The sequence below is a fragment of the Acanthopagrus latus genome, chromosome 2 (assembly GCF_904848185.1).
Source record: "Acanthopagrus latus isolate v.2019 chromosome 2, fAcaLat1.1, whole genome shotgun sequence".
NCBI classification, from domain to species: domain Eukaryota; kingdom Metazoa; phylum Chordata; class Actinopteri; order Spariformes; family Sparidae; genus Acanthopagrus; species Acanthopagrus latus.
In genome coordinates this window covers 30,533,617-30,558,313 of record NC_051040.1, presented here as the reverse complement: position 1 = coordinate 30,558,313, position 24,697 = coordinate 30,533,617, and the positions used below count along the sequence as shown (strand labels likewise).

Here is a 24,697-nt window from a genome sequence, read left to right as displayed (position 1 = left end):
TATTGTTATATGTGCAGAAGATGATTTGGGCTGCACTGCGTATTAGAGACATACACCAGAGCCAGATTAGACAAAACTCTGACACACTGCTAGGCAAATATTTCTTTGGAACAAGAACCATTATGCAATTTTTGTAAAATTGCATGACAGCCTGAAACAGCATCAACTAGTGAATATAGATCCCCATGTGTCTCTTATAAAGATGGAACATTTAAATTGCAATCTGTAGGTGTATAGGTAACCAAGAGTAATGATGCACAAATAGCAAACATTATTCAAAGCCCTGAACTTTTCCTTTAAAGTTGACTGTGTTCATAGAAATTTTGGTGACTACTCCAAGCTTGTAATCACACTATAAGAAGAAAGAAGAAGAATAATCACACAAAAAGAAAGAACACAAAATAAAGTACTTTGCTGCAGAATAGTAATAAAAGTAACATTGTGTAATGTAATCTAGTTGTACATTTATAATATTCATAATGTATGTTTTATGAGTCCTGCTTACCGATCATCATCCTCAGCCAGTGCTACCTTCTCAAAGTGGATATGTAGTCTCTGGCCCTCCGGGGCCTCCAGCAGCCAGTGGCAGGTCAGGTTGTTGCTGTAGTTGCTGGGAAAACCAGGGGAGACGATCCGGCCGACTGTTACGTTTCTGATCAAACCACCACATACAGCTGAGAGAGGAGAAGATGAAATGCACAACTGACCTCTGTTTTTCACTTAAAATACACTGAAAGTCAAACAAATGCATTACCTTGTGCAGAGAGAACCACTTCCCTCATTGTCTTACTGGCCATATGTTAACCTCATTTGAGTATCAGCACACCCGCCAATAGGGGGCCCAGGGAGGGAGGGAGGGAGGGAGGGGCAGAACTGGGCCCTAATTAAATTATGGAATTAAAAAAAAAAAAGTAAAATAGGCCTATTTGTGGAAAAATATGTAATTTTGGAAGTACATAAAGCTTTTTATTTGTTTTCTTCCTAACTGTTCCTTTGTCACCAGTTCCCAGTCCAAGTTCATCCAGTTCTGCTCGACCTGATTTTGAACTGTGTGTGTGTGTGTGCGTGCGTGTGCGTGCGTGCGCACAAACCAGGGTTATTATAGTTAACAAAATAACTACAGACTTCCTAGATAAAAACTAAACTTAAACTACTTAAATCACTTGTTAAACTAATTGAAAGTAAACTGAAATAAAAAACAATCTGAAAAACTGAATTAAAATAAAGGAGAGGAGAGGCAGAGCAGAGCAGAGGAGAGGAAGTGCAGAGGAGAGGAACAAGAGAGGAAGAGCAGAGGAGAGGAAGAGCAAGGGAAAAGGAGAGATCTGGGTGCGGGGCGGCCCATCTATGAGTATCTCGTCCCGGGCCCAGGCAAGACTCTCAGCTGGCCTGAGTATCAGTATAGAGAGACATAGAGTAAAGTCATGCTGCCATTTTTCATGATTGCAGGATTTCTAAATTAAGATTTTGCTAAAACCTTTTATCTCACTAAATCAAGTGACAGCTGGGGGGCAGTACATACAGTATCTCACAAAAGCGAGTACACCCCTCACATTTCTGCAAATATTTTATTATATCCTTTCATGGGACAACACCGAAGCAATGACACGTTGATACAGTGTAAAGTAGTAAATGTGCAGCTTGTACAACAGTGTATTACTGTCCCCTCAAAATAACTCAACACACAGCCATTAATGTCTAAACCGCTGGCAACAAATGTGAGTACACCCCTAAGTGAAAATGGCACCTCATGACAAAGAACTCACTGAGGATCTGAAAGAGAGAATTGTTGCTCCACATAAAGATGGCCTTGGCTGTAAGAAGATTGCCAGCACCCTGAAACTGAGCTGTAGCACAGTGGCCAAGACCATACAGTGGTTTAAGGACATGTTCCACTCAGAACAGGCCTTGCCATGTTCGACCAAAGAAGTGCACATGCTCAGCATCATATCCAGAGGTTGTCTTTGGAAAACAAACTTATGAGTGCTGCCAGCATTGCTGCAGAGGTTGAAGGGGTAGAGGGTCACAAAGAGTTTGCTGAAGACAAGCAGACTAAAGACACGGATTACTGGAACCATGTCCTGTGGTCTGATGAGACCAAGATAAACTTGTTTGGCTCAGATGGCGTCAAGCGAGTGTGGCAGCAACCAGGTGAGGAGTTCAAAGAAAAGTTTGTCTTGCCTACAGTCAAGCATGATGGTGGGAGTGTCATGGTCTGGGGCTGCATGAGTGCTGGCGGCAGTGGTGAACTGCGGTTTATTGAGAGAACCATGAATGCCAACAGATACTGTGACACACTGAAGCAGAGCATGATGCCCTCCCTTCGGAAACTGGGCCGCAGGGCAGTATTCCAACATGATAACGACCCCAAATGCACCTCCAAGACAACCACTGCCTTGTTAAAGAAGATGAAGGTAAAGTTGATGGACTGGCCAAGCATGTCTCCAGACCTAAACCCTACTGAGCATCTGTTGGTCTTCTTCAAAAGGAAGGTGGAGGAGTGCAAGGTCTCTAACATGACATCCATGATGTCATCATGGAGGAGCAGAAGAGGATTCCAGTGGCAAGCTGTGAAGCTCTGGTGAACTCCATGCCCGAGAGGGTTAAAACAGTGCTGGAAAATGATGGGGGACACACAAAATATTCACACTTTGGGCCCAATTTGGACATTTTTACTTAGGAGTGTACTCACTTTTGTTGCCAGACATTAGACATTAGACATTTTGACATTAATGACTGTCTGTTGAGTTATTTTGACGTGATAGTAAATATACACTGTTATATAAGCTGTACACTGACAACTTCACATTGTATCAAAGTGCCATTTCTTCAGTGTTGTCCCATGAAAAGATATAATAACATTTTTGCAGAAATGTGACGGGTGTACTCACTTTTGTGAGATATTGTATACAGCTTGGCTGGCATAGTGCAAGGTGAATGTAGTCATCATTTTTACAATTCTAGGGTTTAAAAAAACAAACAACAAAAAAAGTCGATTTTAAAAATTGGACTGGGAAGGATTAATTGAAGTGTCTCAAAGTCTGAGGAATGAAGCTTCTCTGTAGTCTGCTGGTATGGTGGTGGATACTTCTGTAAGCAGAGTGAACAGACTATGGCTGGGGTGGGTGTTGTCGTTCAATTAGACAATCAATCAATCAGTCAATCACTCTTTCTACAGCACTTTTCATACATCAATGTAACACAAAGTGATTCACACAATGAGAACAGTGAAAACAATGCATACATACAGTACTAGTCAAATGTTTGGACACATATCCATACTAAGTCAGAACACATATGGAATTATGTAGTAAACAAAAAAGTGTCTAACAAACCAAAATATGTTTTATGTTTTATATTCTTCAAAGTAGCCACCTTCTGCTTTGATGACAGATTTGCACACTCTTGGCATTCTCTCAGTCAGATTCATGACGTAGTGTGAATGAATGGGTGTGAATCAAGAGTTATTTTGTTGAATTTCCTGCTTTCTTAATGTGTTAGAGATCATTAGTTGTGTTGTGTAGAGGTAGGGTTGGTACACGGTTCTATACAGTGAATAGCCCTATTCAACAACAATTCTAATCCATATTATTGCAAGAACCACTCAGCTAATGTAAGAGAATGACAGTCCATCATTACTTTAAGATATGAAGGTCAGTCAATTTGGAAAATTTCTTTCAATGTATCCTCAACTGCAGTCATGAAAACCATCAAACACTGTGATGAAACTGGCTCTCATGAGGACTGCCCCAGGGTAAATGCATTGAAGTTACCAGTCTCAGAGACTGCAAATGAACAGCACCTCAGATTAGTGCCCAAATAAATTCTTCACAGAGAAGCCACATCTCAACATCAACTGTGCAGAGGAGACTGTGTGAATCAGGCCTTCATGGTCAAATTGCTACAAAGAAGCCATGAATGAGAAGCACAACAACAAGAAGAGAATGTCTTGGGCCAACAAACACAAGGAATGGACGTTAGAAAAAATCTGTACTTGTGTGCATGTGTCCAAATTTGAGATGTTTGATTCCACCTGCTACAGACCCTTTCCAAAAAATTAGAATATCATGAAAAAGTTTATTTATTTCCATAATTCCATTCAAAAAGTTAAACTTTCATAGATTATAGATTCAGAGCCCACAATTTAAACAATTTCAAGTATTTATTTGTACATAATTTGGGCTTCCAGCTCATAAAACCCACAAAAAATAGGATCACATCAAATCAATCAAAATATGGTACTTTCAAAACGATATGTCAATCTTCAGTGCTTGGTTGGGAATCCCTTTGCCTTAATCACTGCCTCGATGCACCGTGGCATTGAGGCAATCAGCCTGTGGCATTGCCTGGGAGTTATGGAAGCCCAGATTTCCTTGATGCTTGCTGTCAGCTCTTCTTTGTTTTTGGGTCTTGTGTCCCTCATTTTCCTCTTGATAACACCCCATGGATTCTCAATGGGGTTTAGGTCCGGCGAGTTGGCTGGCCAGTCAAGCACTGTGATGGCATGGGCATCAAACCAGGTTTTGGTGCTTCTGGCGGTACGGGCAGGGGCCAGGTCCTGCTGGAAGATGAAATCTGCATCTCCATACAGATCCTCAGCAGAAGGAATCATGAAGTCCTCTAAAACATTATGATAGACTGTTGCGGTGACCTTGGATTTAAGAAAGCAGAGTTTACCAACACCTTCACTGGACATTGCTCCCCAAATCATGACTGACTGTGGATATTTCACACTGGACCTCAAGCAGCTTGGGTTCTATTCCTCACCCGTCTTCCTCCAAACCCTTGGACCTTGATTCCCGAATAAAAGACACACTTTACTTTCATCAGAAAAGAGGACCTTGGACCACTGACCAATAGTCCTTCTTCTCCTTGGCCAGTTGAGACGCTTCCTACGTTGGCTCAGGCTCAGAAGTGGCTTGACCCGAGGAACCCGACAGTTGTAGCCCATCTTCCGGATGTGTCTGAATGTGGTGGTTTTTGAAGCTGTGACTCCTGCCTCATTCCACTCTTTCTGGATCTCTGCCAGATTCTTGAATCTTCTCTGTCTGATAATCCACTGAAGCCCACGGTCATCTCTTCTGCTGGTGCATCTTTTCCTGCCATATTTTGCCCTTCCACTAGACTTTCCATTGATGTGCTTGGACACAGCACTCTGTGAACACTCCTCAAAGGCTAGAAAAATCATGAAAGAAGATGAAATCATTGTTTGACTGTAAAGCCGTAAACAGCAGAAGTTCAGTCCTGGTGATCAGGTCATGCTTCTGCTGCCGGTTGTGGGTTGATTGGTTGGTGTCATTTCAGGCGAAATTTGCTGGTCTATTCACAGTTAAAAAACAAGTGGAAAACTGGAAAATCTAGGTTGTCACGTCAATTTGTTAAAGCGATATTATGACCATATGTCATCATCTCCTAGCTCCAAGGAGGCCCCATGCGTGAAAGCTGCCTTGTGTGTGGACACGGAGATGTCTTCTTCAGGGGGGCAGTTATGGTGGAGGGAAAAAGGCCGACAGATGAGGGAGTGCTGCAGTTACATTTGAAAAACTTTGACACATTAAAGTCTTTGCCATCAGTCCTCAGTCATTTGGATGAGGCTGAGCGCAATGAACTGGTTTCATTGATAAACAAGTACCCCGCACTGTTTTCAGATACGTCATCGCAAACACATCTTATTGAACACCATATAGAGGTTGGTGATGCTCATCCAATTAAACAGCGCTTTTCCCGTGTTTTACAACTGGTTGGACACAACTGGACAGAAAGGTTCAGTATATGCTAGATAATAATCTGGCAGAGCCCTCCAGTTCTAGGTGGGCATCTCCGTGTTTACTTGTGGAGAAAAACAGATTCGACTATTCGACCATGCACTGACTTAAGGAAAGTAAACAGTGTCACAAAACCAGATTCATGTCCTTTACCACAAATGGAGGATTGCGTTGACCAGATAGGTGTAGCCAAATTTGTGAGCAAGTTTGATCTGTTAAAAGGATACTGGCAGGTCCCACTGTCTCCGTGGGCCCAGGAGATAAGTGCATTCATAAGTTCTACTGGCTTGTATTCCTACAAAGTCATGCACTTTGGTTTACATAATGCCCTGGCCACTTGCCAACGGCTAATGAATATTGTGGTAAATGGGCTGGTTGGTTGTGCTGTGTACATTGATGTGTCATTGTGTTCAGTGATACTTGGGAGGACCATCTGCAGAGGATCACTGCACTGTTTGACAGATTGGTATGGGCACCGTTAACAGTGAAGTTGGCTAAGTGTGATTTTGCTAGAGCCACAATTACCTATTTAGTCAAAGTGGTGGGGCAAGGGGAGGTTCGCCCGGTTGAGGCTAAAGTGGAAGCCATTAAGACCGAGTTAACGGGTGTGTCGGGCTGTGTCGGGTTCAGGCTTTAAAACTCACGGGCCAGGTCAGGTTGTAACTTTCAGGCACGTTGAGAGCTCTAAATACATGAGAATGATGAGCAATGGCAAATGATTAGTATCAATATTAATTGGTATTGAATACTTTCCAAAATCTGGCAGCCATGGCACCTTATTCTGATAAAATAGCAAATGGTCAAGGCTGAGAAGTGTTGGATGAGCAGCAAGTGTCCATTTTAGGCTTATCATAGCATTTTAGATATTTAGGTTAAAGATGTGTTGAATCTCCTCAATCCCACTGACACACCTTCCATAGAGGAAGCAGGTGCTGGGGACTCAGAGATGGATTCACTCATCACCCAGGCAAGTGCATCATCATCTGCCGTAGCAGCAGCTGTCTGTCAGCCCCCTATAAAATAAAATAGCCTATAATCCATATTTATTTCAGAATGATTTTCACGTATTAAAAACAGTTCTGAAAAAAAAAAAAGTATGTACAGTATGTGTATATATAATATAGTTCGAATTCAGCTATCACTAAAATAGAATGTTTGGTCAGTAGTTTGGGACTCTCAGGGGGCTTTGCAGTAGGAACAGAGGAGAAAATGTTTGGTGCATTCAGACTGTGTGACTACAATCAGAGAAATGTTTATATTTTCTGGAAATCAGAATATTAAATTGCAATGACCATAAATCCTCACACATGTATTTTTTCACCCCAAATCCAATGCCACCACCTGTGAGTCTACAGTTGTGGAGATAAATTAGACCTGCATGCAGGACTACGAGGGAGACAGTGAGCAGTAACCGAGGATCTGACTGTTGATTTACACAGTTGTGTGTTAGCAGAACACATTAATTGCTTGTTGTTTGTTGTTTGAATAATGATAAAAGAATGAGAATCTGATCAGATGTGGAAAATAGTGCATTGTTATCATCACTAAACCCTTGTCCTGGTTAATGTTATAAGGGTTTTGAAACACAAATTCAAGAGAATACAAGGAATCCAGAAATTCAATGAGAAAAAATCTTGCAGAGATGCATTCAGATTTATCAACACACCAGAAAATCCATGTACAGATATAAACATAATGTGTATGTATTGTGTGTGTGTGTGTGTGTGTGTGTGTGTGTGTGTGTGCGTGTGTGTGTGTGTGTGTGTGCGTGTGTGTGCGTATGTCTTGTTTCCCAGATAATTAGGTCGAGGCTACTCATACAGACAAAGATTAATTAAAGTAGAGCAGGAAGAGTACACCCAGTGGCATCCTGCCCAGCCTTTAGTCATCACACCTCAATATACCTGCTGTATGCACCGAAACACACACACACACACACACACACACACACACACACACACACACACACACACACACACACACACACAATCTAGATAGCAGATGCGCAGCCACACATACTCCCCTTTTTGAAATCGCTTTTCAGAGAAACACTCCCTGTGCTGTAAATCAGAGTGGTCAGGAGTAAAATGGTCACTTATTATTCATCAGCCAGCCTTATCAGAGCAGAAAGAAAAAAATAGCTCTGTTTTCTCTTCTCTGTATCTGTCATACAAAAGAACCAGAAGGTCTGATAGATAACTCTTGGCTGGATAACTGCCAAAATTGACCCACAATGCTGAAAGAAATGCTGATGGAAATTGTGGGAAAAGCTCGCAGAGATATATTCATAACAAAAGCAGAGGTCAGGGTTCAAAAGGGCAAAGTTAACAACAGAAGAGAACGGCACAACAATATGCTTACACTAAGTTATACTAATAATAGCTATGCTAAGGCTAATGATAATGCAAGTATTAAAGTTTTTCTCTTACAACTTTTTGTTATTTTGCATGTATTGCACATTTCTACAATTTAATTATTTAAAATATATATAATATTAGTGCAACTGCTGGCAATATTATCACTTATTATGCTATTAATAAAAAACGCTTAGTGTAAGATCATGCAGGACACAGAAGTCTGTGCCCCAGCTGTAATCAGCTGCCAGTCTGTGTACTGAATCATCATAACCAATCAGTGTCACACCAATCACAGCTTTTCTCACCACAAGCCAGTTCATTTAAACATGGCTCCCCCCTCACTCATAACCACTCCTGTTCAAAACCTGCCACACACTACTGCTGCTGCTGGGAAGCTTGCCGCTACCATCCCAGCCTCCACCTTTTTCTTTTTGAAGAAAAGAAGAGTCCTATCAGGGCTCAAGGTTAAGAAAAAATATTATAACAGCAAAAGTATTGTGGCTCATGGTGAATGGACTTGCATTTATATAGCGCTTTTCCAGTCCACTGACCACTCATAGTGCTCTACAATACTTGCCACATTCACCCATTCACACACACACATTCATACACTGATGGCAGAGGCTGCCATGCAAGGTGCCAACCGCACATCAGGAGCAACTTGGGGTTCATTATCTTGCTCAAGACCACTTTGACATGCAGCTCAACTCAGCCATGAGGAGCTGGGATTCGAACCAGCGACGACCCACTCTACCCCCTGAGCTACAGCCGCCATGGCTCCATCTTGTGCCCCAGGGAGGTTTTCTGTATTGCGTTCCATTTTTACTTAGCATGCTGCATGGTCAGTCCAGGGAGCAAAAAGAAAAAAGTTGTCAGCACTGTATTTGTTACAATAAATGTTATGGCAATCAAACCTATGATGAGTGTTCCTGACTGAATGCTATAAAATAAAAAATTTAAAGTCATGGCTTACTTATTAGCAATGCATGTCTTATAAATAATCAGCTTGATTTTACTATGTAGTTGTTTTATATATTATTGTATTCGTATTATTATTTTAGAAGTGATGTCAATTTCAATTATGTTTAGAATTTGAAAAGTTATAATACTAATAATAAAGGTAATGCACATACTCTCTATTTGCAAATAATTATTTATTGATTATGTAGTTTAGTGAAACATCTTTCATTATTTCAGATGTAATCCACAGTATGTGTATGTTTCTATTTTGTATTTACTATAACACATAGTTTAAGTTATATTTGTGTTATTTTTGAAGACTTAATGCACAGTAGCACAACAAAGTAACAATAAAACAATTTAATCATTTAATAATCATTTAATTATAAATAATAATAACTATAATAACAATGATAATAATAAATATAGCCGCAAGCGGCAATCTGCAGGTTCTAACCTTTCGCCCCAAACCCGCAACCCTAATCCCCCGCAGTTGATGACATCGGCCACTGTGTTCCTCAGAGATCTGTCCAAAACATACCCATGATAAGCCCCAGATTTCTCACAATTGGGTTTTCAACTACATGCTAATGGCATTTATAGCACCCCCTATAGGTTGAGCTCAGCATGCTTTGGTAAGCAGATTCCCAGTCCTGTTGTGAACCTTCCCCACCAGGATTTGTGACGATTGCCCTGCCCATTGCGAAAATACATTGGTCTGTGGCGGCCTTATTTTTTGACCAATTTAGCACATTCATAGTAGAAATTTGTCTTTTCAACCCCTGAAGCCGTATGGCAAATTTGGTGTTGATAGAGTCAATCTTTCAATTATCAATTTTACTGTTTTTAACATTATGCAAATTAGCAAAAATCTGGCTTTCGTGGTGCAAGAGGCTTTTTTGCAGACGACTATCAGGAGGACATGTATGAAAAATTTCAAGTCAATAGCACTAATGGCTTTGCGGGGGAAAGCCTTTCAATGTTTAGACCCCACACGTTATAGAGCCCCCATCTGACGGATTGGGACCAAATTTTTGGAGCAGCATTTGGACGTCATTCATACTCAACGTACCAAGTTTCGTGTCTCTGGGTCCTTCCAGCTCGCCATAAATTAATAAATGGTGCCAATGATGGTTAATGATGAATAGGCCACACCCACTTTAACCTATCAACATGGCACTCAAGATAGTTAATACTCGCCCCTAAAGCATGCATACCAAATTTGGTGAAATTCCATCCAATGGTCTTTGAGATATGAATGTGAAGCATTTATAGCGCCCCCTATAGGGTGAGCTCAACATGCAACCGGAACAATTTTAGAAAAATAATAATAATAATAATAATAATAATAATAATGATAATAATAATAATAATAATAATAATAATAATAATAGATTACATTCCCAAGTTATATATTTGTAATGTATTGCACATATGCGTAACATGTATTATTTATTATGTTTTATATGAATTATTACATTACATGCATTACTATATCAAAAAAAAAATGTGTGGAAATAATGTTGAATAATGTTATTCTGATAATGGTTATTCAGGTCATATTCTAAATAAAAATCTTAATTTTATAATATATTTACATATTGTGAAAGTATCAAATTATTGTTTACAAAGATACATTTTATTTTGTGTATTAGTCATTAAGTAGTGTTATTATGGCCACAAAGTAGTATTGGAGAAGAAACTGAAACTTAGAATTTTTTAATTTACAGTATCAATGAGGTAAAAATAACAAATAAATATCATAAACATACATTTTTATCCACAACTTGATAAACAAGCATCAGAGAGAAATAAGTGTGAAAAAAGTTTGTTCAATTTACGCAGTTGTGAAAACTAAGTTTGTTTAGTTAGACTTAGTTAATTTGTTTAGGCATAAAACAATCAGGCATTGAAGATCTTTCTCTTCTGATAACAAAATTCCTCCCCAAAACTGAAGTGTACCTTTAAATTGAAGGATTAAAAGAACCCAATCCAAAGACTTATAATGTCAATAACAATAAAATGTTCTATGTGTTGAAGTTATGATCTTAAATTGCATATGAATAACTGAACAACTGATTAATTATTTACTTACACACTACTAAAACGCTCTCACACATACATGTGAAATGTTCTTATATACACTACTGAAACATTATCATACATACAAGTGAGTGAAACACTCTCATACACACTACTGAAATGTTCTCATACACACTACTAAAACGCTCTCACACACACTATTGAAACGCTCTCACACACAGTACTGAAACGCTCTCACACACACTATTGAAACGCTCTCACACACAGTACTGAAACGCTCTCACACACACTATTGAAACGCTCTCACACACAGTACTGAAACACTCTCGCACACACTACTGAAACACCCTCTCACACACTACTGAAACATTCTCACAAACACTATTGAAATGCTCTCATACACACTACTGAAACTTGTTTCGCAGTCCTGAAATCTTGCTAAAAAGTTACTGGAGACTATCTATGGAGAGCCAAAAATGATGGAACAACGTGCTGTCCGATTGAGCTGTTAATTCATCAGAAACACACATCATGCCACCAAAGCGACTGTCATTGGACTCTTATTTTGTGTGACAGCGTTTCAGTAGTGTGTTTGAGATCATTTCAGTAGTGTGTATGAGAGCGTATCAGTAGTGTGTGTGAGAGCGTTTCAGTAGTGTGCGTGAGAGTGTTTTAGTAGTGTGTGTGAGAGCGTTTTAGTAGTGTGTGTGAGAGCGTTTCAGTAGTGTGCGTGAGAGCGTTTTAGTAGTGTGCGTGAGAGCATTTTAGTAGTGTGCGTGAGAGTGTTTCAGTAGTGTGCGTGAGAGTGTTTCCGTAGTGTGTGTGAGAACGTTTTAGTAGTGTGTGTGAGAGCGTTTCAGTAGTGTGTGTGAGAGCGTTTTAGTAGTGTGTGTGAGAGTGTTTCAGTAGTGTGTGTGAGAGCGTTTTAGTAGTGTGCGTGAGAGCGTTTCAGTAGTGTGCGTGAGAGTGTTTCAGTAGTGTGTGTGAGAGCGTTTTAGTAGTGTGTGTGAGAGCGTTTCAGTAGTGTGCGTGAGAGTGTTTCCGTAGTGTGTGTGAGAGCGTTTTAGTAGTGTGTGTGAGAGCGTTTCAGTAGTGTGTGTGAGAGCGTTTTAGTAGTGTATGTAAGATCATTTCACATGTGTTTGTGAGAGGTAATTCTGAATAATGTCCCTGACGGCCCCTCATAGAAAACTCTGAATGAATTGTTCCAGCCACCTTTTTCAGCAACAAATATGTGGATGATATAGACTTAAAATGAAACTTTAAAAGTTTTGATGTGCAGATGGTTATTTTCTTGTTTGATTAAAATTTACATTACAACAGAAAACATATTTATGTTGAATGTAATATGTAGAAGGGCTGGCTGGAATACCGTGGCAACTCTTTTATTATTTGATTGAGTTTTATCACAGTTGTGGTGACTTTACCAAGGCAGTGTGGTTCCTTTCCACTCCAGTAGGGGATGCTGGCATTGTGGCAGGTCAGCACACTGGGGCCTTGCAGCTGGTACCCAGTGAGGCAGGAAAAGAAAGCCTCTCCTCCAGCATGGAGACTGCTCACTGATACATCACCGTAGAGAGGCCGAAGGGGGAAGACACAGCTCAAAGCAAAGACTGTGGAGAGACAAAGACAGAACGATATGACAAAGAGAGAAACTGAACTCAAATTTGTCATCAAGAGTTGAGTTTTAGTGGGAGGTTATAATGACTAAGTGCAGGGTATAGAGCTTCCAACAACATTCCAAAAAGCTCAGAGAACTGGCTTGTTTAGGTTATAAATAGTTTTTGTTTTAGGATTGCTTGTAGCATGAGTCATCAATTCATAAACTATTCATAATTCAGGCCTAATAACGTCTGAAATCTTGTGTGAGTATCTCTAACAGCAAAAATGAGAAAACTGTTAATAAAACTGAAAACTCCTCAGTCACCAAGATGTCAGTGGCTGGACATTGGCAGTATACCACCAGCATTACTTTAGACATTCACCTAAACTTCCAACTTTGAAAGTGGAAGTGGCAAAAAGCTGCATTTTCAAAAAGAGAGCCACAATCTCCAATGGATGTTATGCCCCCAGACTTCTGTCATTGCAAATCAAAGAGCTAAACCAAAATGATTGAAATGTGTATTGAATCATGGCTGACTCTCACATGTCACAAAAGTGACAAATCAAGCCCAGTCACAATAAATGTTTGGTATCATGAACATGTCTTATTTCAGTCATTCACTAGAGTCAAATCACACCAGCCACTCTGTTGTTGTTGCTCTCTCCTTTGAACTCAAAAGCTGTCTTCGTTGACTGATTCATTTAAACTGGTCTACTTTGCCATTCCTCTCGTTGGATGCTAAGTTATTGTAAATGCAACTCAGCACTTCCTGCACTTGTTTAACATTAAATTCCTACTTAGAAAGAAAGGGATATGGCTCTAGCCTCTCAATAGGCAGCATCTACACCAAAGTGTTTCATTGGTGGTAGCTTAAAGTGAAACTCTTGCCAAAAAGCAACCTCAGCTTTATTTGTGAATGTATATGAGTCAAACTCTCGTGTAAATGCATAATTACGATGAAAGAAGCACTTTTAAGATTTACCATAGTTTCATTTTTGAGCAAGCTTTTTGTCTGCCATGACGGTGACACACCAGAGATGCAGCAGCTAACGTGAGTTGCTCAAAAACCTTCTTTGTTTGTGTACACAGAGTTTACTACAATGTTCTCAATGCTCGTGTTCATGTGTAGAGACCCTGGTGATACTATGAGCAAAGTTTCATGTTGTGGCGAGCCTTCTTAGTGTTTTTTTTTTGTTGTTGTTGTTTTTAAAAAAAACAAAAACATTTTGATGCTAGCGCAAGATCGCCCCTGCACTCCACTGAAAATTAGCTTGCCTGAAAACAAACTATGGTACATCTTAAAAGCGCTTCTTTCATCGTAATTATGCATTTCCACGAAGGTTTGACTCATATACATTCATAAATAAAGCTTAGGTTGCTTTTTGGTGAGAGTTTCACTTTAATAGTCACTGATACAGTAAATATTTGAAATAATTAGGGAATCCTAGTTGATGCATGAGAGTTTAATAAATCAATCAATCAAGCTTTATTCGTAGGGCACCTTTCAAACAAATAAAAATGCTTTACCAAAACCGTCTATTACCATCATATTAGTTTTGGGATTAATACGGGATATTAAAAAAACTAAAATGGATTAAAAGATGAAAGACATATATAAAAAGGGTTAAAGCTAAGGAAGAAAAGATTATACAAGAAATAAAATCTAACACTACACAAATTTACAACAACAAAAAAAGATTATAATGACAAATGTTTTTTTTTTCCCTTTTCTTTTTTTATGATTCAAACTTTATTGAGTTTCAGTTTCTACAACACTCAAACAAAGGCAGAATTAAAATACACAACTGCATGTGTTAGATATGAAATATTAGAGTGAGGATACTTAAACAAATAAAGAGATAATAATCATAATATAAAATTATATTTAAAATAATATATATATATTTATATATATAGATAGATAGATAGATAGAGAGAGAGAGAGAGAGAGAGAGAGAGAGAGAGAGAGAGAGAGAGAGAGAGTATGATATATATATATACATATACATATATATATATACATATACATATACATATATATATATATATATATATATATATATATATATATATATATATATATATATATATATTATTAGTATAAACTTAAGAACATTCCCCAATTCTCATATTTATCGATGTTGTTATACTATAGGATATTCTTTCAAAAGCTGCTACTTTGCCTAGCTCTGTGAGCCAGTCTTGAAACAGCGGGCCTTCAGCATCTTTGCACTTTCTCATTATCATCTGTCTGCCAATCATTATACTTGTCTGAATCCAATTGGCCAGGGATTTTACAATGTGTGCTGTGGGCTTAGGGTTGCCTAATATGTAAAGACTTGGGCAAAACTCAAAATCCACTCTTATGACCTCTGTGATATTCTCATGAACCTTTTGCCAAAATGTCTGAATCTTTGGACATGACCATAGGGCATGTGTTAGTGTACCCAGCTCCCCTTCACATCTCCAACAGTCTGGTGTTTCCTTTCTACCTAGCCTGAATAGCCTACTTGGGTACCAATAAAATTGAAGAAGGATTTTGAACTGAATCAATCTTATTTTGATGTCTCTGGAGACTTGTTTAGTGACTCCAATCATTGTATCCCTGTCGTTTTCTTCAACTGTTACGTTCAAGTCCCTCTCCCATATGGTTTTCAGAGCTGTGTTGGATGGGTAACCAGTATGGTTCATAAGCATAGAGTGATAATGGGAAGCCCCAAGTCCAATCTCTGCAATCCGCAAAATCTCTTTCATGAGATCAATGCCCTGGGGCGGTGTGTGTGTAGAGCCAAAAGTAGTAATAAGGAGGTGTCTCAGCTGAAGATAACTCCAGAATTGATTGTTAGCCAGTTTGAATTGTTCAACCAAATTGTCGAATGACTTAAGGACACCATCTTTATAAAGATCACCCAGAGAATGTACCCCCTTAATCACCCACTCTCGCCATATAGGTGGTGATTTATTAATAAGGAGTTTGGGGTTGTCCCACAGACCAGAGGATAAACTTAGAAAGGGGTTAATTTTAAATATACAAGACACTTTTTTCCATAGTCTCTGAAAATGAGAGGCAACAGGGTGGGATCGAGCATTCGGTGGCATTCTTGCCGATAAGAATAGCAATGGAGTTAATGAAATGCACATTGACTGCTCTATTGTGTACCAAGGTGGCGCTTTTTCTGGAGGTAATGCCCAGTGTACCAATTGCCTCAGGTTAAATACATAAAAATAAAACAGTAGATTTGGGAGTCCCAGGCCGCCTTTTGCTATCGGCTTTTGCAATTTACGCAGATGTATTCTTGGTCTTTTACCATTCCAAAAAAACTTGTTACAAAGTGCATCAAATTGTTTGAAGTATTTTACAGGGATATTCAGTGGGAGAGACTGAAGTAGATATTTGACTCTAGCAGAACAGTTCATCTTTATAATATTAACTTTTCCCCATAGTGAGAGATAAAGTGGAGACCATCTTTCCAAATCTGTGCTAATTTTTTCTAGGAGTGGTTCAAATTTACATTGCACTATTTTGTCTAATTGCCTAGGGAATAATATTCCCAGATACTTAATTCCCTCAGGGGGCCACTGGAATGATCCGGCTTGAAATAATGTTTTTGGGCAATACGTTGTCACAGGGCAGAGCCTCCGACTTCGGCCAATTCACTCTGTATCCTGAGAAGCTAGAAAAAGACTTTATAATTTTGAGCAATGCAGGAATAGATTTGCCTGGGTCCGTAATAAACATTAAAATATCATCAGCATATAGCATGAGTTTGTGTACGGTCCCCGCAATAGGGACTCCTGGGATATTAGGGTCTTTACGAATTGCTGCGGCTAAAGGTTCCAGTGCTAAACAAAACAGTAATGGGGAGAGAGCCTCGTCAGTCCCACGACCTAGTTTGAAATATGAAGAAATTATGCCATTAGTTTGTACAGCTGCTTGAGGCACATTATATAACAGTTTCACCCACTTCAGAGACGTCTGCCCAAAACCATAAATCTCCAGCACTTGAAAAAGGTATTGTCACTCTACGCAATCAAATGCTTTTTCAGCGTCGAGTGAGATGGCTGCGGTAGGTGTATTGTTCCTAACCACCCACATTACATTAATCAGGTGTCGAATGTTATCTGAGGAAAATCTATTATGTATAAACCCAACCTGATCTACATGTATTAGCGTAGTTAAAACACTACTAAGACAGTTTGCCAGAATTTTGGAAAGTATTTTAGTGACTACTGATATTAAAGAAATTGGGCGATAGCTTTTACAATCTGTGGGCTCTTTGCCTTTCTTTAAGATTAGAGATATTAGAGCCTGAGACAAAGTGGGGGGTAACACTCCTTTTTTAAAAGCTTCATTATACATTTGTAATAAGAGTGGAGTGAGCTCATCTAAGAAGCAACAAAAATTCTGCCGTCAGCCCGTCGGGTCCTGGTTATTTACTGGACCGCATCGTTTGAATAACTTCCTTTATTTCTTTGGCCGTGATTGCAGCATCAAGCATCTCACGATGATCTATATTCAATGTGGGGAGGTCCAACCCTGCCAAAAATGAAGGAATGCCCTCTCCTTGGCAGGACGATGTGGAGGTATACAGTTCCATGTAAAAATTTCTAAACACCTCATTTATGTCTGACGATTTTGTCACAAGACCCCCTCTTGGAGATTGGACAGCAATTATCATAGCCCTGGATTCCTGTTGCTTAATATAACGCGCTAGGAGTTTCCCGGCCTTGTCTCCAGACTCAAAATACCTCTGTCTTGCTCTAAAAAGTCCAAACTCGACCTTCTGTGATATTATCCCATTATATTCATATTTAAGCTGCGTGACTGTCTTTAAGTTTTGTGGGGGGTAGTTCTGCTTTAATTTGTCTTCTGCTTCTCCCACTTTCCTCTCCAAGTCTGCAAGCTTCCTTGTGTCTTGTTTTTTCTTGTGTGATGAGAACTGAATGACATGTCCCCTTACAAAAGCTTTCAAGGCCTCGCAGACTGTGCCTATGGATGAGACAGAGGCAATATTTATTTCGATGAATTCTATTTGTGTTTTCAGCATTGCCTTAAAGGCATCATCTTGCAAGAGGGAGGAGCCACACATCCACAAGACCCAGGGCACAACACATTTTCTTAATCGTAAGAAGTGCTTTTGGAGGTCTAGTCTTACTAGGTACCCTTCTGTCTAGAATCACATCCATACCAATATTCATGTCCCCAGCCCAGATAATTGGATAACTTCCCATATCAGTCAATGTACATTCCAGGTTAGCAAAGAACATGGAATCATCAACATTTGGGGCGTATGAATTGTCAATCAAAACTGTTCTGAGTTTGGCAGATAATGTTGTATACATGTAAAAGTTCCCCTGACTCACAGCTAGAACCTACCTGAGTAAGATAATAGTTTTATGTTCCACACTCAGACTGGTAAAAATGACTTTATTGTTGCCCTGAAGGTCATAGTGCTGTGGAAGTTATGCTTGGTACGTAAATTAGTTAAATAGTTGAGTTTGCATAAACAGATCATTAAAATGGTAGCATCTAAAACTGTTATGGTTAAAAACAGAGGCATGTTACAAACTTAGCACGAACTAAGATTTTAGCAGCCACAATATCTCATTCAGTATGCAGATCATTTACAGCAGTGGTCCTCAATAGACAGCCCGTCTGCTGCCTATTTGTGGCCCCCGAATTGTTATTCCTTCACCATGTGTTTTGGTTGAGTTGGCACATGTATACCAGGACTTGTATCCATGCCAACGATACACAGACGTGTTACTGGGTCAATAACTACTGCAAGCGCAATTTTTAACTTTAACTTTTGTTTTTGGAGCAGGTCACAACATTGACTTTTAGCCAGCTGTAGGAGCAAGTTCACTGCTAAAAGAAAAGCAGACAGTGAAAATCGGCAATTCGAGGAAGAATGGACTGAAATTTTTGCATTCATTCTCCCTCCAACCAGCACAAGACCCATGTGCTGAATATGCCAGGAGCTGTGATGAAGATTTCCAGTTTGAAAAGGCATTATGAGAGCATGGGAATTTTGAAGAGATATTTCCTCAAAATTCAGAGGTAAGAACAAAAAAAAAAAAAAGCACTGAAATTGTCACATGAATTTCCAAGCAGGATTCTCGTCACATCTATGACACAACACCAAAAAGCAACAGAGTGCTCACTTAGAGACTTGGAAACTTTGTTTTATTCAACCACTTTAATTTGTCAAAATGGAAATGAAATTTCATTTTAGCTCGTATTGTTGTTGTTTTGAATGAGAAGGATATTTTGTTTTGAATATTAACACATATTTATATGTATAGACATATAAATACAACATACATTAACTCACATACTGTATTTAATTAATTTCTTATTAAGCTGTCTGCTTCAACAGAGGGAAATAAAACAGCAAAAGTCCAGTGGAAAATATGCAGCAACAACATTGTGACATTTAGAGTACAGTACCTATGTTACTCTGTTGCTGCCAACTGCTGGATCGGTAGCACACACACACACACACACACACACACACACACACACACTTGCACAAAGCCTTGTCACTTCACTGTCAGTATCTGTGGAACATGTTCAGGCTGGCTCTCAGGTGACCAGTTAACTAACTGTCTTTTTTATTGCCACTGATTTGTCTTCCTTCAGCCTCCTGGCATTCAGCCATAATGTATAATATATTTCTTCTAAAGACACTGATCCATCTCACTGTCCTAGTTTTATTGTTAGCCCTCGGGTGGCTTGGCAATAGTGCTGCTATTGATGTTATCTGTTGGGGACAGCACTGTGCCTCAAGCAAGGAAAGATTAAATAGGCCAATAAATGACAACCTACGACCTCCGCCGCTTCCAACACTCTGTTAGTGCTAAGGGATGTTTGCCAGCTCTATAGTGTCTAACAAGGATAAGAAGAGTGGTGTTGGTCTTTATAGTACTTCTCATTAGAGCAACATCCCACACTTCTGCTGCCATAGCAGCAGCTGCTGGAGCTCTGTCCTATCACTCCCTGAGCTAGTCATTACCATGGTCAGCTGTAGCTATTAATATCCAGGCCAAACAAAAACTATGCAATACACAGGCTCACTGGAGACTAGAAAGAGATAAGAGAGCCATCATGGTAGCATTGTGGCAACATAAGACCAGTGCTAACAGGGAGCTTTCACAGAGACAAATTGCCTTGGAGCAGCAAAATGGCTGCTATGTGCTACATCACTATGGTGTATCTTCTTAGGTTTTGTGGTCATTTGTCATGTTTGGGTTTTAATGAAGATTATTGATGAGCACTGCTTGTTCTGAAATTGTGTTTGATTTTGAGTTTATTCACAAATACCACTTAAAACGTTACAATAATACAGTGTTTCGGTTTTAATTATATTATTGATGAGCACTGATTGTTCTGAAACTTGTTTGAGTTTATTCACAAATACCACTTCAAACATTACATTAATACAATAGTACAAAGTCAACTGGGTAGAGTGAATGGGTCCTCCAAAGGAAGCTAGAAAAACTTATAGGTGGGGGCCCATGGTTCATGAAAAGGTAGTGGTACAGACAAAAATATACACAGTTACCACCTGTAAGCAAAGATGATGATTAAATGCATGCAAAAAGCACATCAGAACATACATAATTGTTACATGACAAACACATACAGTCATACACATACATCACAGTAGTCCATGAGGAAACAGTTTTATATTAGTTATAGCTTAATAGGAAGTTATTTTTTAGTTGTCTTTTGAAGTTGGAGATAAAGGGCAACACTTTGAGGCCATCATCAATCCTGTTCCATATCTGCAGCCGCCTACAGACAACACTCATGCTGGCGCGTACACGTCAGCGACATTTTCCTGATATAAATGGTTTGATTCTCATTTGGTATGTGTGCTGGGGGCTGGAGATGGGAACAACACTACTCAGTCTGGAATTCAGCCTGTTGACAACTTGAAACATGAGGCAGGCATTATGATATTCATTTAGCTCAGCCAGTCTTAGTAACTCAAAGTGGTGGACCGGAGGGTGGGTGGGAGAATTTATCTCTGAGCAGGACAAAGCCCGTATGATTTTCTTTTGCAGGAATACAAGTTTTTTTTTTTTTAGATGGTTGGGGAAGATGTTGCACCATATCACATTACAGTAGTTAAGCTGTGGCTTAAAGAGAGTTTTGTACAGCGTGAGAAGGGCAGATAGAGGAAGGATATGTCTTATTTTATAGAATAAGCCAACATACTTGGACAGTTTGTGTGTAACCCTTTCTGTACATTTCCTATAAGCAGGATCCTGTGTTCATAACTTTTATTCCCCTTGTGTTGATTAATCAAGCCCTCTTAAAGTCAATAACTTCAAATTAAATGGTTTTCTTGGTGTGTTATACAGTGAGTGTTCAAAACCCAAACTCTTTTCTACTCTTGACTCTGTAAAGTATGTTATGACTTGTTACTACCAGACATCACAAAACAACTTCTCTCAAATTCAGTCAATTTTTTAACTAAAATGAAAATAATGACTTTGGGCAAAATCAGATACTCGTCAAAACAAAATATTAGACACAGAAATTGTCTGGATTAGTAGTTATAAGTATAGAAAAAAGCCACTTTTATGACATTCACTAGGCTTGTTTTAAACTCCAAAGAATTTAAATGAAATTCACCTATGTTCCTTTAACCTTCTTTTAACACAATGTCATGAACTGTTTCCTCTATGTTCACCTCACAACCATGAACACACATGAATTGAATCAAATGTCTTTGTTCACCAATAAAATAACATGCACTAACCAGTGGGCCCACACACTCACACTCTCACTCACACACAAGCCGGAAACAATGTAAATGATGGAAAAAAAGCCCACATTGCAGGCCTGTTTGAAGCAGCTACCTGTTTTGGCCACCACGATCAAAATTCACTCTAGCCAAGCAAAACAATGACAATACTCACAGTTTGTAACCAGGGGTGGACTGGGACAAAAAATTGGCCCTGGCATTTTTGGCTTAGACCGGCCCCTCATAATTAGCCGAACACAACCGATAAAAAACCCCATAACTTTTTGCCTTTGGGCTTATTAGAAATGTACAGTTTATCATTACTTCTATCAAATAACCATTGTGGAAAGCAAATAAATAAATTTACTCAGCACGTAGTTCTACCTACCTCAGGTATATTCTATATCAAGCGTAATGTATCATCAACATCCTAAATCTCTGAAGTTTAGCATCTTTTGTTAACTCCACCACTTTTGTCTGCTCTGTGTAGTTCAATTGATTCTTTTATCCTTTTTATTGAAATCATCTCAAATATGTATTCTCTGAATTTCCCTGATATAGCAGCTCACTTCTAATTCTTCATGTTAAAAGGTGCTCCCTCCTTTAAAAAGCTATGACATGCATTGGTATCAGGCTAAAATCAGGGCTGCTTAATGAACTCATGCAAAGCAACTATATCTTAAAAGCATTTGACACCGTCTTGTTCGATGTGGGCATACCTTTTGCTAATAACACTTTTATACTTTTTTTTTTTTTACACTTATTTTAGCAGGGGCGGCTGTAGCTCAGCGGGTAGAGCAGGTCGACTAGTGATCAGAAGGTCACTAGTTCAAATCCCAGCTCCGGGCAGGACTGAGCTGCATGTCGAAGTGTCCTTGAGCGAGATACTGAACCTCACATTGCTCACTAGTGAGGGCCCTGCAATGAACTGGCGACCTATCCAGGGAGTACCCTGCCCTCGCCCTGAGACAAGGCTGGGATTGGCTCCAGCAGCAACACCCCGCAACCCCATGGAAAGGGATAAGCGGTTCGGACGATGACATGACATGACTTATTTTAGCAGTGCTTAAATTGCAAAGCTTTTACTTTCATTTAGCAGTTTTAAAATCAGTTTTTTAAAACATGTTTAACCACAGCATAGAGGATTGCTACAAATTCAAACTACTATGTAGCCTTTCAACACACCTTTAACCTAAATGTCTAAAATGCCATGATGATGCCTAAAACTTGCTGCTCATCCAACACTTCTCAGCACTGACCATTTGCCATTTTATCAGAATGAGGTGCCGTGGCTGCCAGATTTTGGTAAGTATGCAACACCAGTTAATATTGATACTTATAAATCGCCACTGCTCAGCATACTCATGTAATAAGAGTTCTCAATGGGCCTGAATATTGCAACCCGACCCGGCCATGGGTTTTTAAGCCCAACCCGACACAGCTCGACACACCCGTTAACACGGTCTGAGCCCGCGGGTCAGGCCGGGTTTGTCGGGCTGGCCCGACCCGTTGAGAATTCTACATGTAATTGAGCTACCGTTACCTCCATCACCTCACAGTCCCTGTATTATCCTCATGTTATTACCTGCTTACCGGCTGTACTACACTTTCCCTATCAGTCAGCCTGCATCTCTGGCTGCTCCTGTCCTGCCCGCTGCTGCTGTCTTCACCTTCAACCTGCTGTTGCTGGATCATTGCTGTCTCAGAGGATATTGAGGCTACAGCAGCCCCTCCAGCGAACGTGTCTGTGATTTCAGCAAATTTTGCAGTATCTACAGTGAGATTATTCTCTTAGCACGCAACTTCGCCGCACAAAGTTTATTTCTCTTTGGTTGCTCCATGTTGCCACTCCTCAGCTCAACACTGTGAAGCTAGCAGAAGCTATAGGACACAGCGCAGAGAAGCAGTGGGGCCGCTGTCGTACTACATCCTGATTGGTTGAGTCCACTGTCTATATTGAAGATGACCCAATGGGCCACCTCCCCTAAAATGTGCCCTTGAAAAAAACAGAGGAGGGCTGAGAGATTTGATTGGATTAGCCCAATGTCTTTCAAGAAAATCAACCAATGGGCCGTCGCGGTTGACAAAAATTATTTATAATATACTTTTTTGATTAAATTATGACAGCCCGGCCCAAAAATGTGCGTCGGCCCACCGGGTTACCTGTTGGTAACAGAGTTCAAGTCAGTCTCTGTGTGATGGTGGGAAGAAGACAAAAGGCTGAAGCAAAGGCGGAGCGGAAAGCTAGCAGGTTGCAGGCTCTGGATCCACCACACCGGCAGGTCAAACCATCTCGCTCCCTCAGCTGACCGACCCTCGTTGATGCAAGAGAAATGTCCTTTCTCCTTCTGGAAAAAAATGCAGCAGCAGGTATGCTCCTCCGACACCCTGATGACAATCTCTTGTGGCAGCTGGAGAAATATCTTTTCTCCTCCGACGTCTCACATTAGACTCTCAGGTTCATCTAGAGCAATGTCCCTCAGTCTTAGGCTCTATCTTCTACAGCCTGAACTGTTAAAGTCCATGTAAAGCAGAAATGAATTTGTGTCATGAGTTTGTCACACCACAGAAACATGTGTCATTGAACACTGAGCCAAATTTAAAAGATTTAACCTACAGTAACAATGTAAGCTGGCCCGGCCCAACACATTAACTGTAATTATGAGCCCGAGCCCGATTTAAACCCAACATTTTTTTAAGACGTGGGCTGTTATAATGGACGTTCTCAAGTTCAATGTTGCATTTACACTACACAATCAGTGATGCCGGTAACACCTTACTCTAATCTGACCACTTTTTTCAGTGAGGAGTAATCTATCGCGGTAATATTTCCAAACCACTAATCAGATTAAAGTTACTTATTCAAATCACTGTGCGTTACTATTATTTTTGTCATTTTCCTTAGTAAAAATATATATTTTTGCTTTCTTCTTGCGTCTCTGGGAGTGATGCCACGCGCGCAAGAAGTGACGTTTTCTGCATGAGGACACTCACGTGTAAAACGCAGCGGCACAAACAACATGGAGGGGGGAGAGAGATGCACGTTTTGTAGCTGGAAATACAGTCATTATTTTGAGTTATTACAAAAACACACACACACACAAGCTTGATCAAGGGCCGGCAGGATATTGACGGGAAATATCTGCCCGACCCGGCCTGCGGTCCGGTTCGGGTCAGGGTCGGGCTCGGGCAGAGAATCCAACCAAGATGGTG

The 24,697-nt window shown here is 39.9% G+C and overlaps 1 protein-coding gene across 5 annotated transcripts in view; it reads right to left on the bottom strand.

The window, feature by feature from the left end:
- The window catches only part of sez6b (seizure related 6 homolog b), a 270,502-nt gene that overhangs the window by 83,417 nt on the left and 162,388 nt on the right, over nucleotides 1-24,697 (bottom strand). For 4 of the 5 annotated variants that reach the window (XR_005072165.1, XR_005072166.1, XM_037084349.1 and 1 more), the window contains exons 5-6: nucleotides 12,553-12,738; nucleotides 506-674 (exon numbers count right to left, since the gene is read on the bottom strand). Coding sequence is in view for 3 of the 5 variants with exons in the window: in XM_037084349.1 (XP_036940244.1) it covers nucleotides 506-674; nucleotides 12,553-12,738 (355 nt within the window). In the remaining 2 variants the exon portion in view is untranslated. The remainder of the gene's footprint in view (nucleotides 1-505; nucleotides 675-12,552; nucleotides 12,739-24,697) is intronic. The other variant, XM_037084375.1, reaches the window with a different exon arrangement.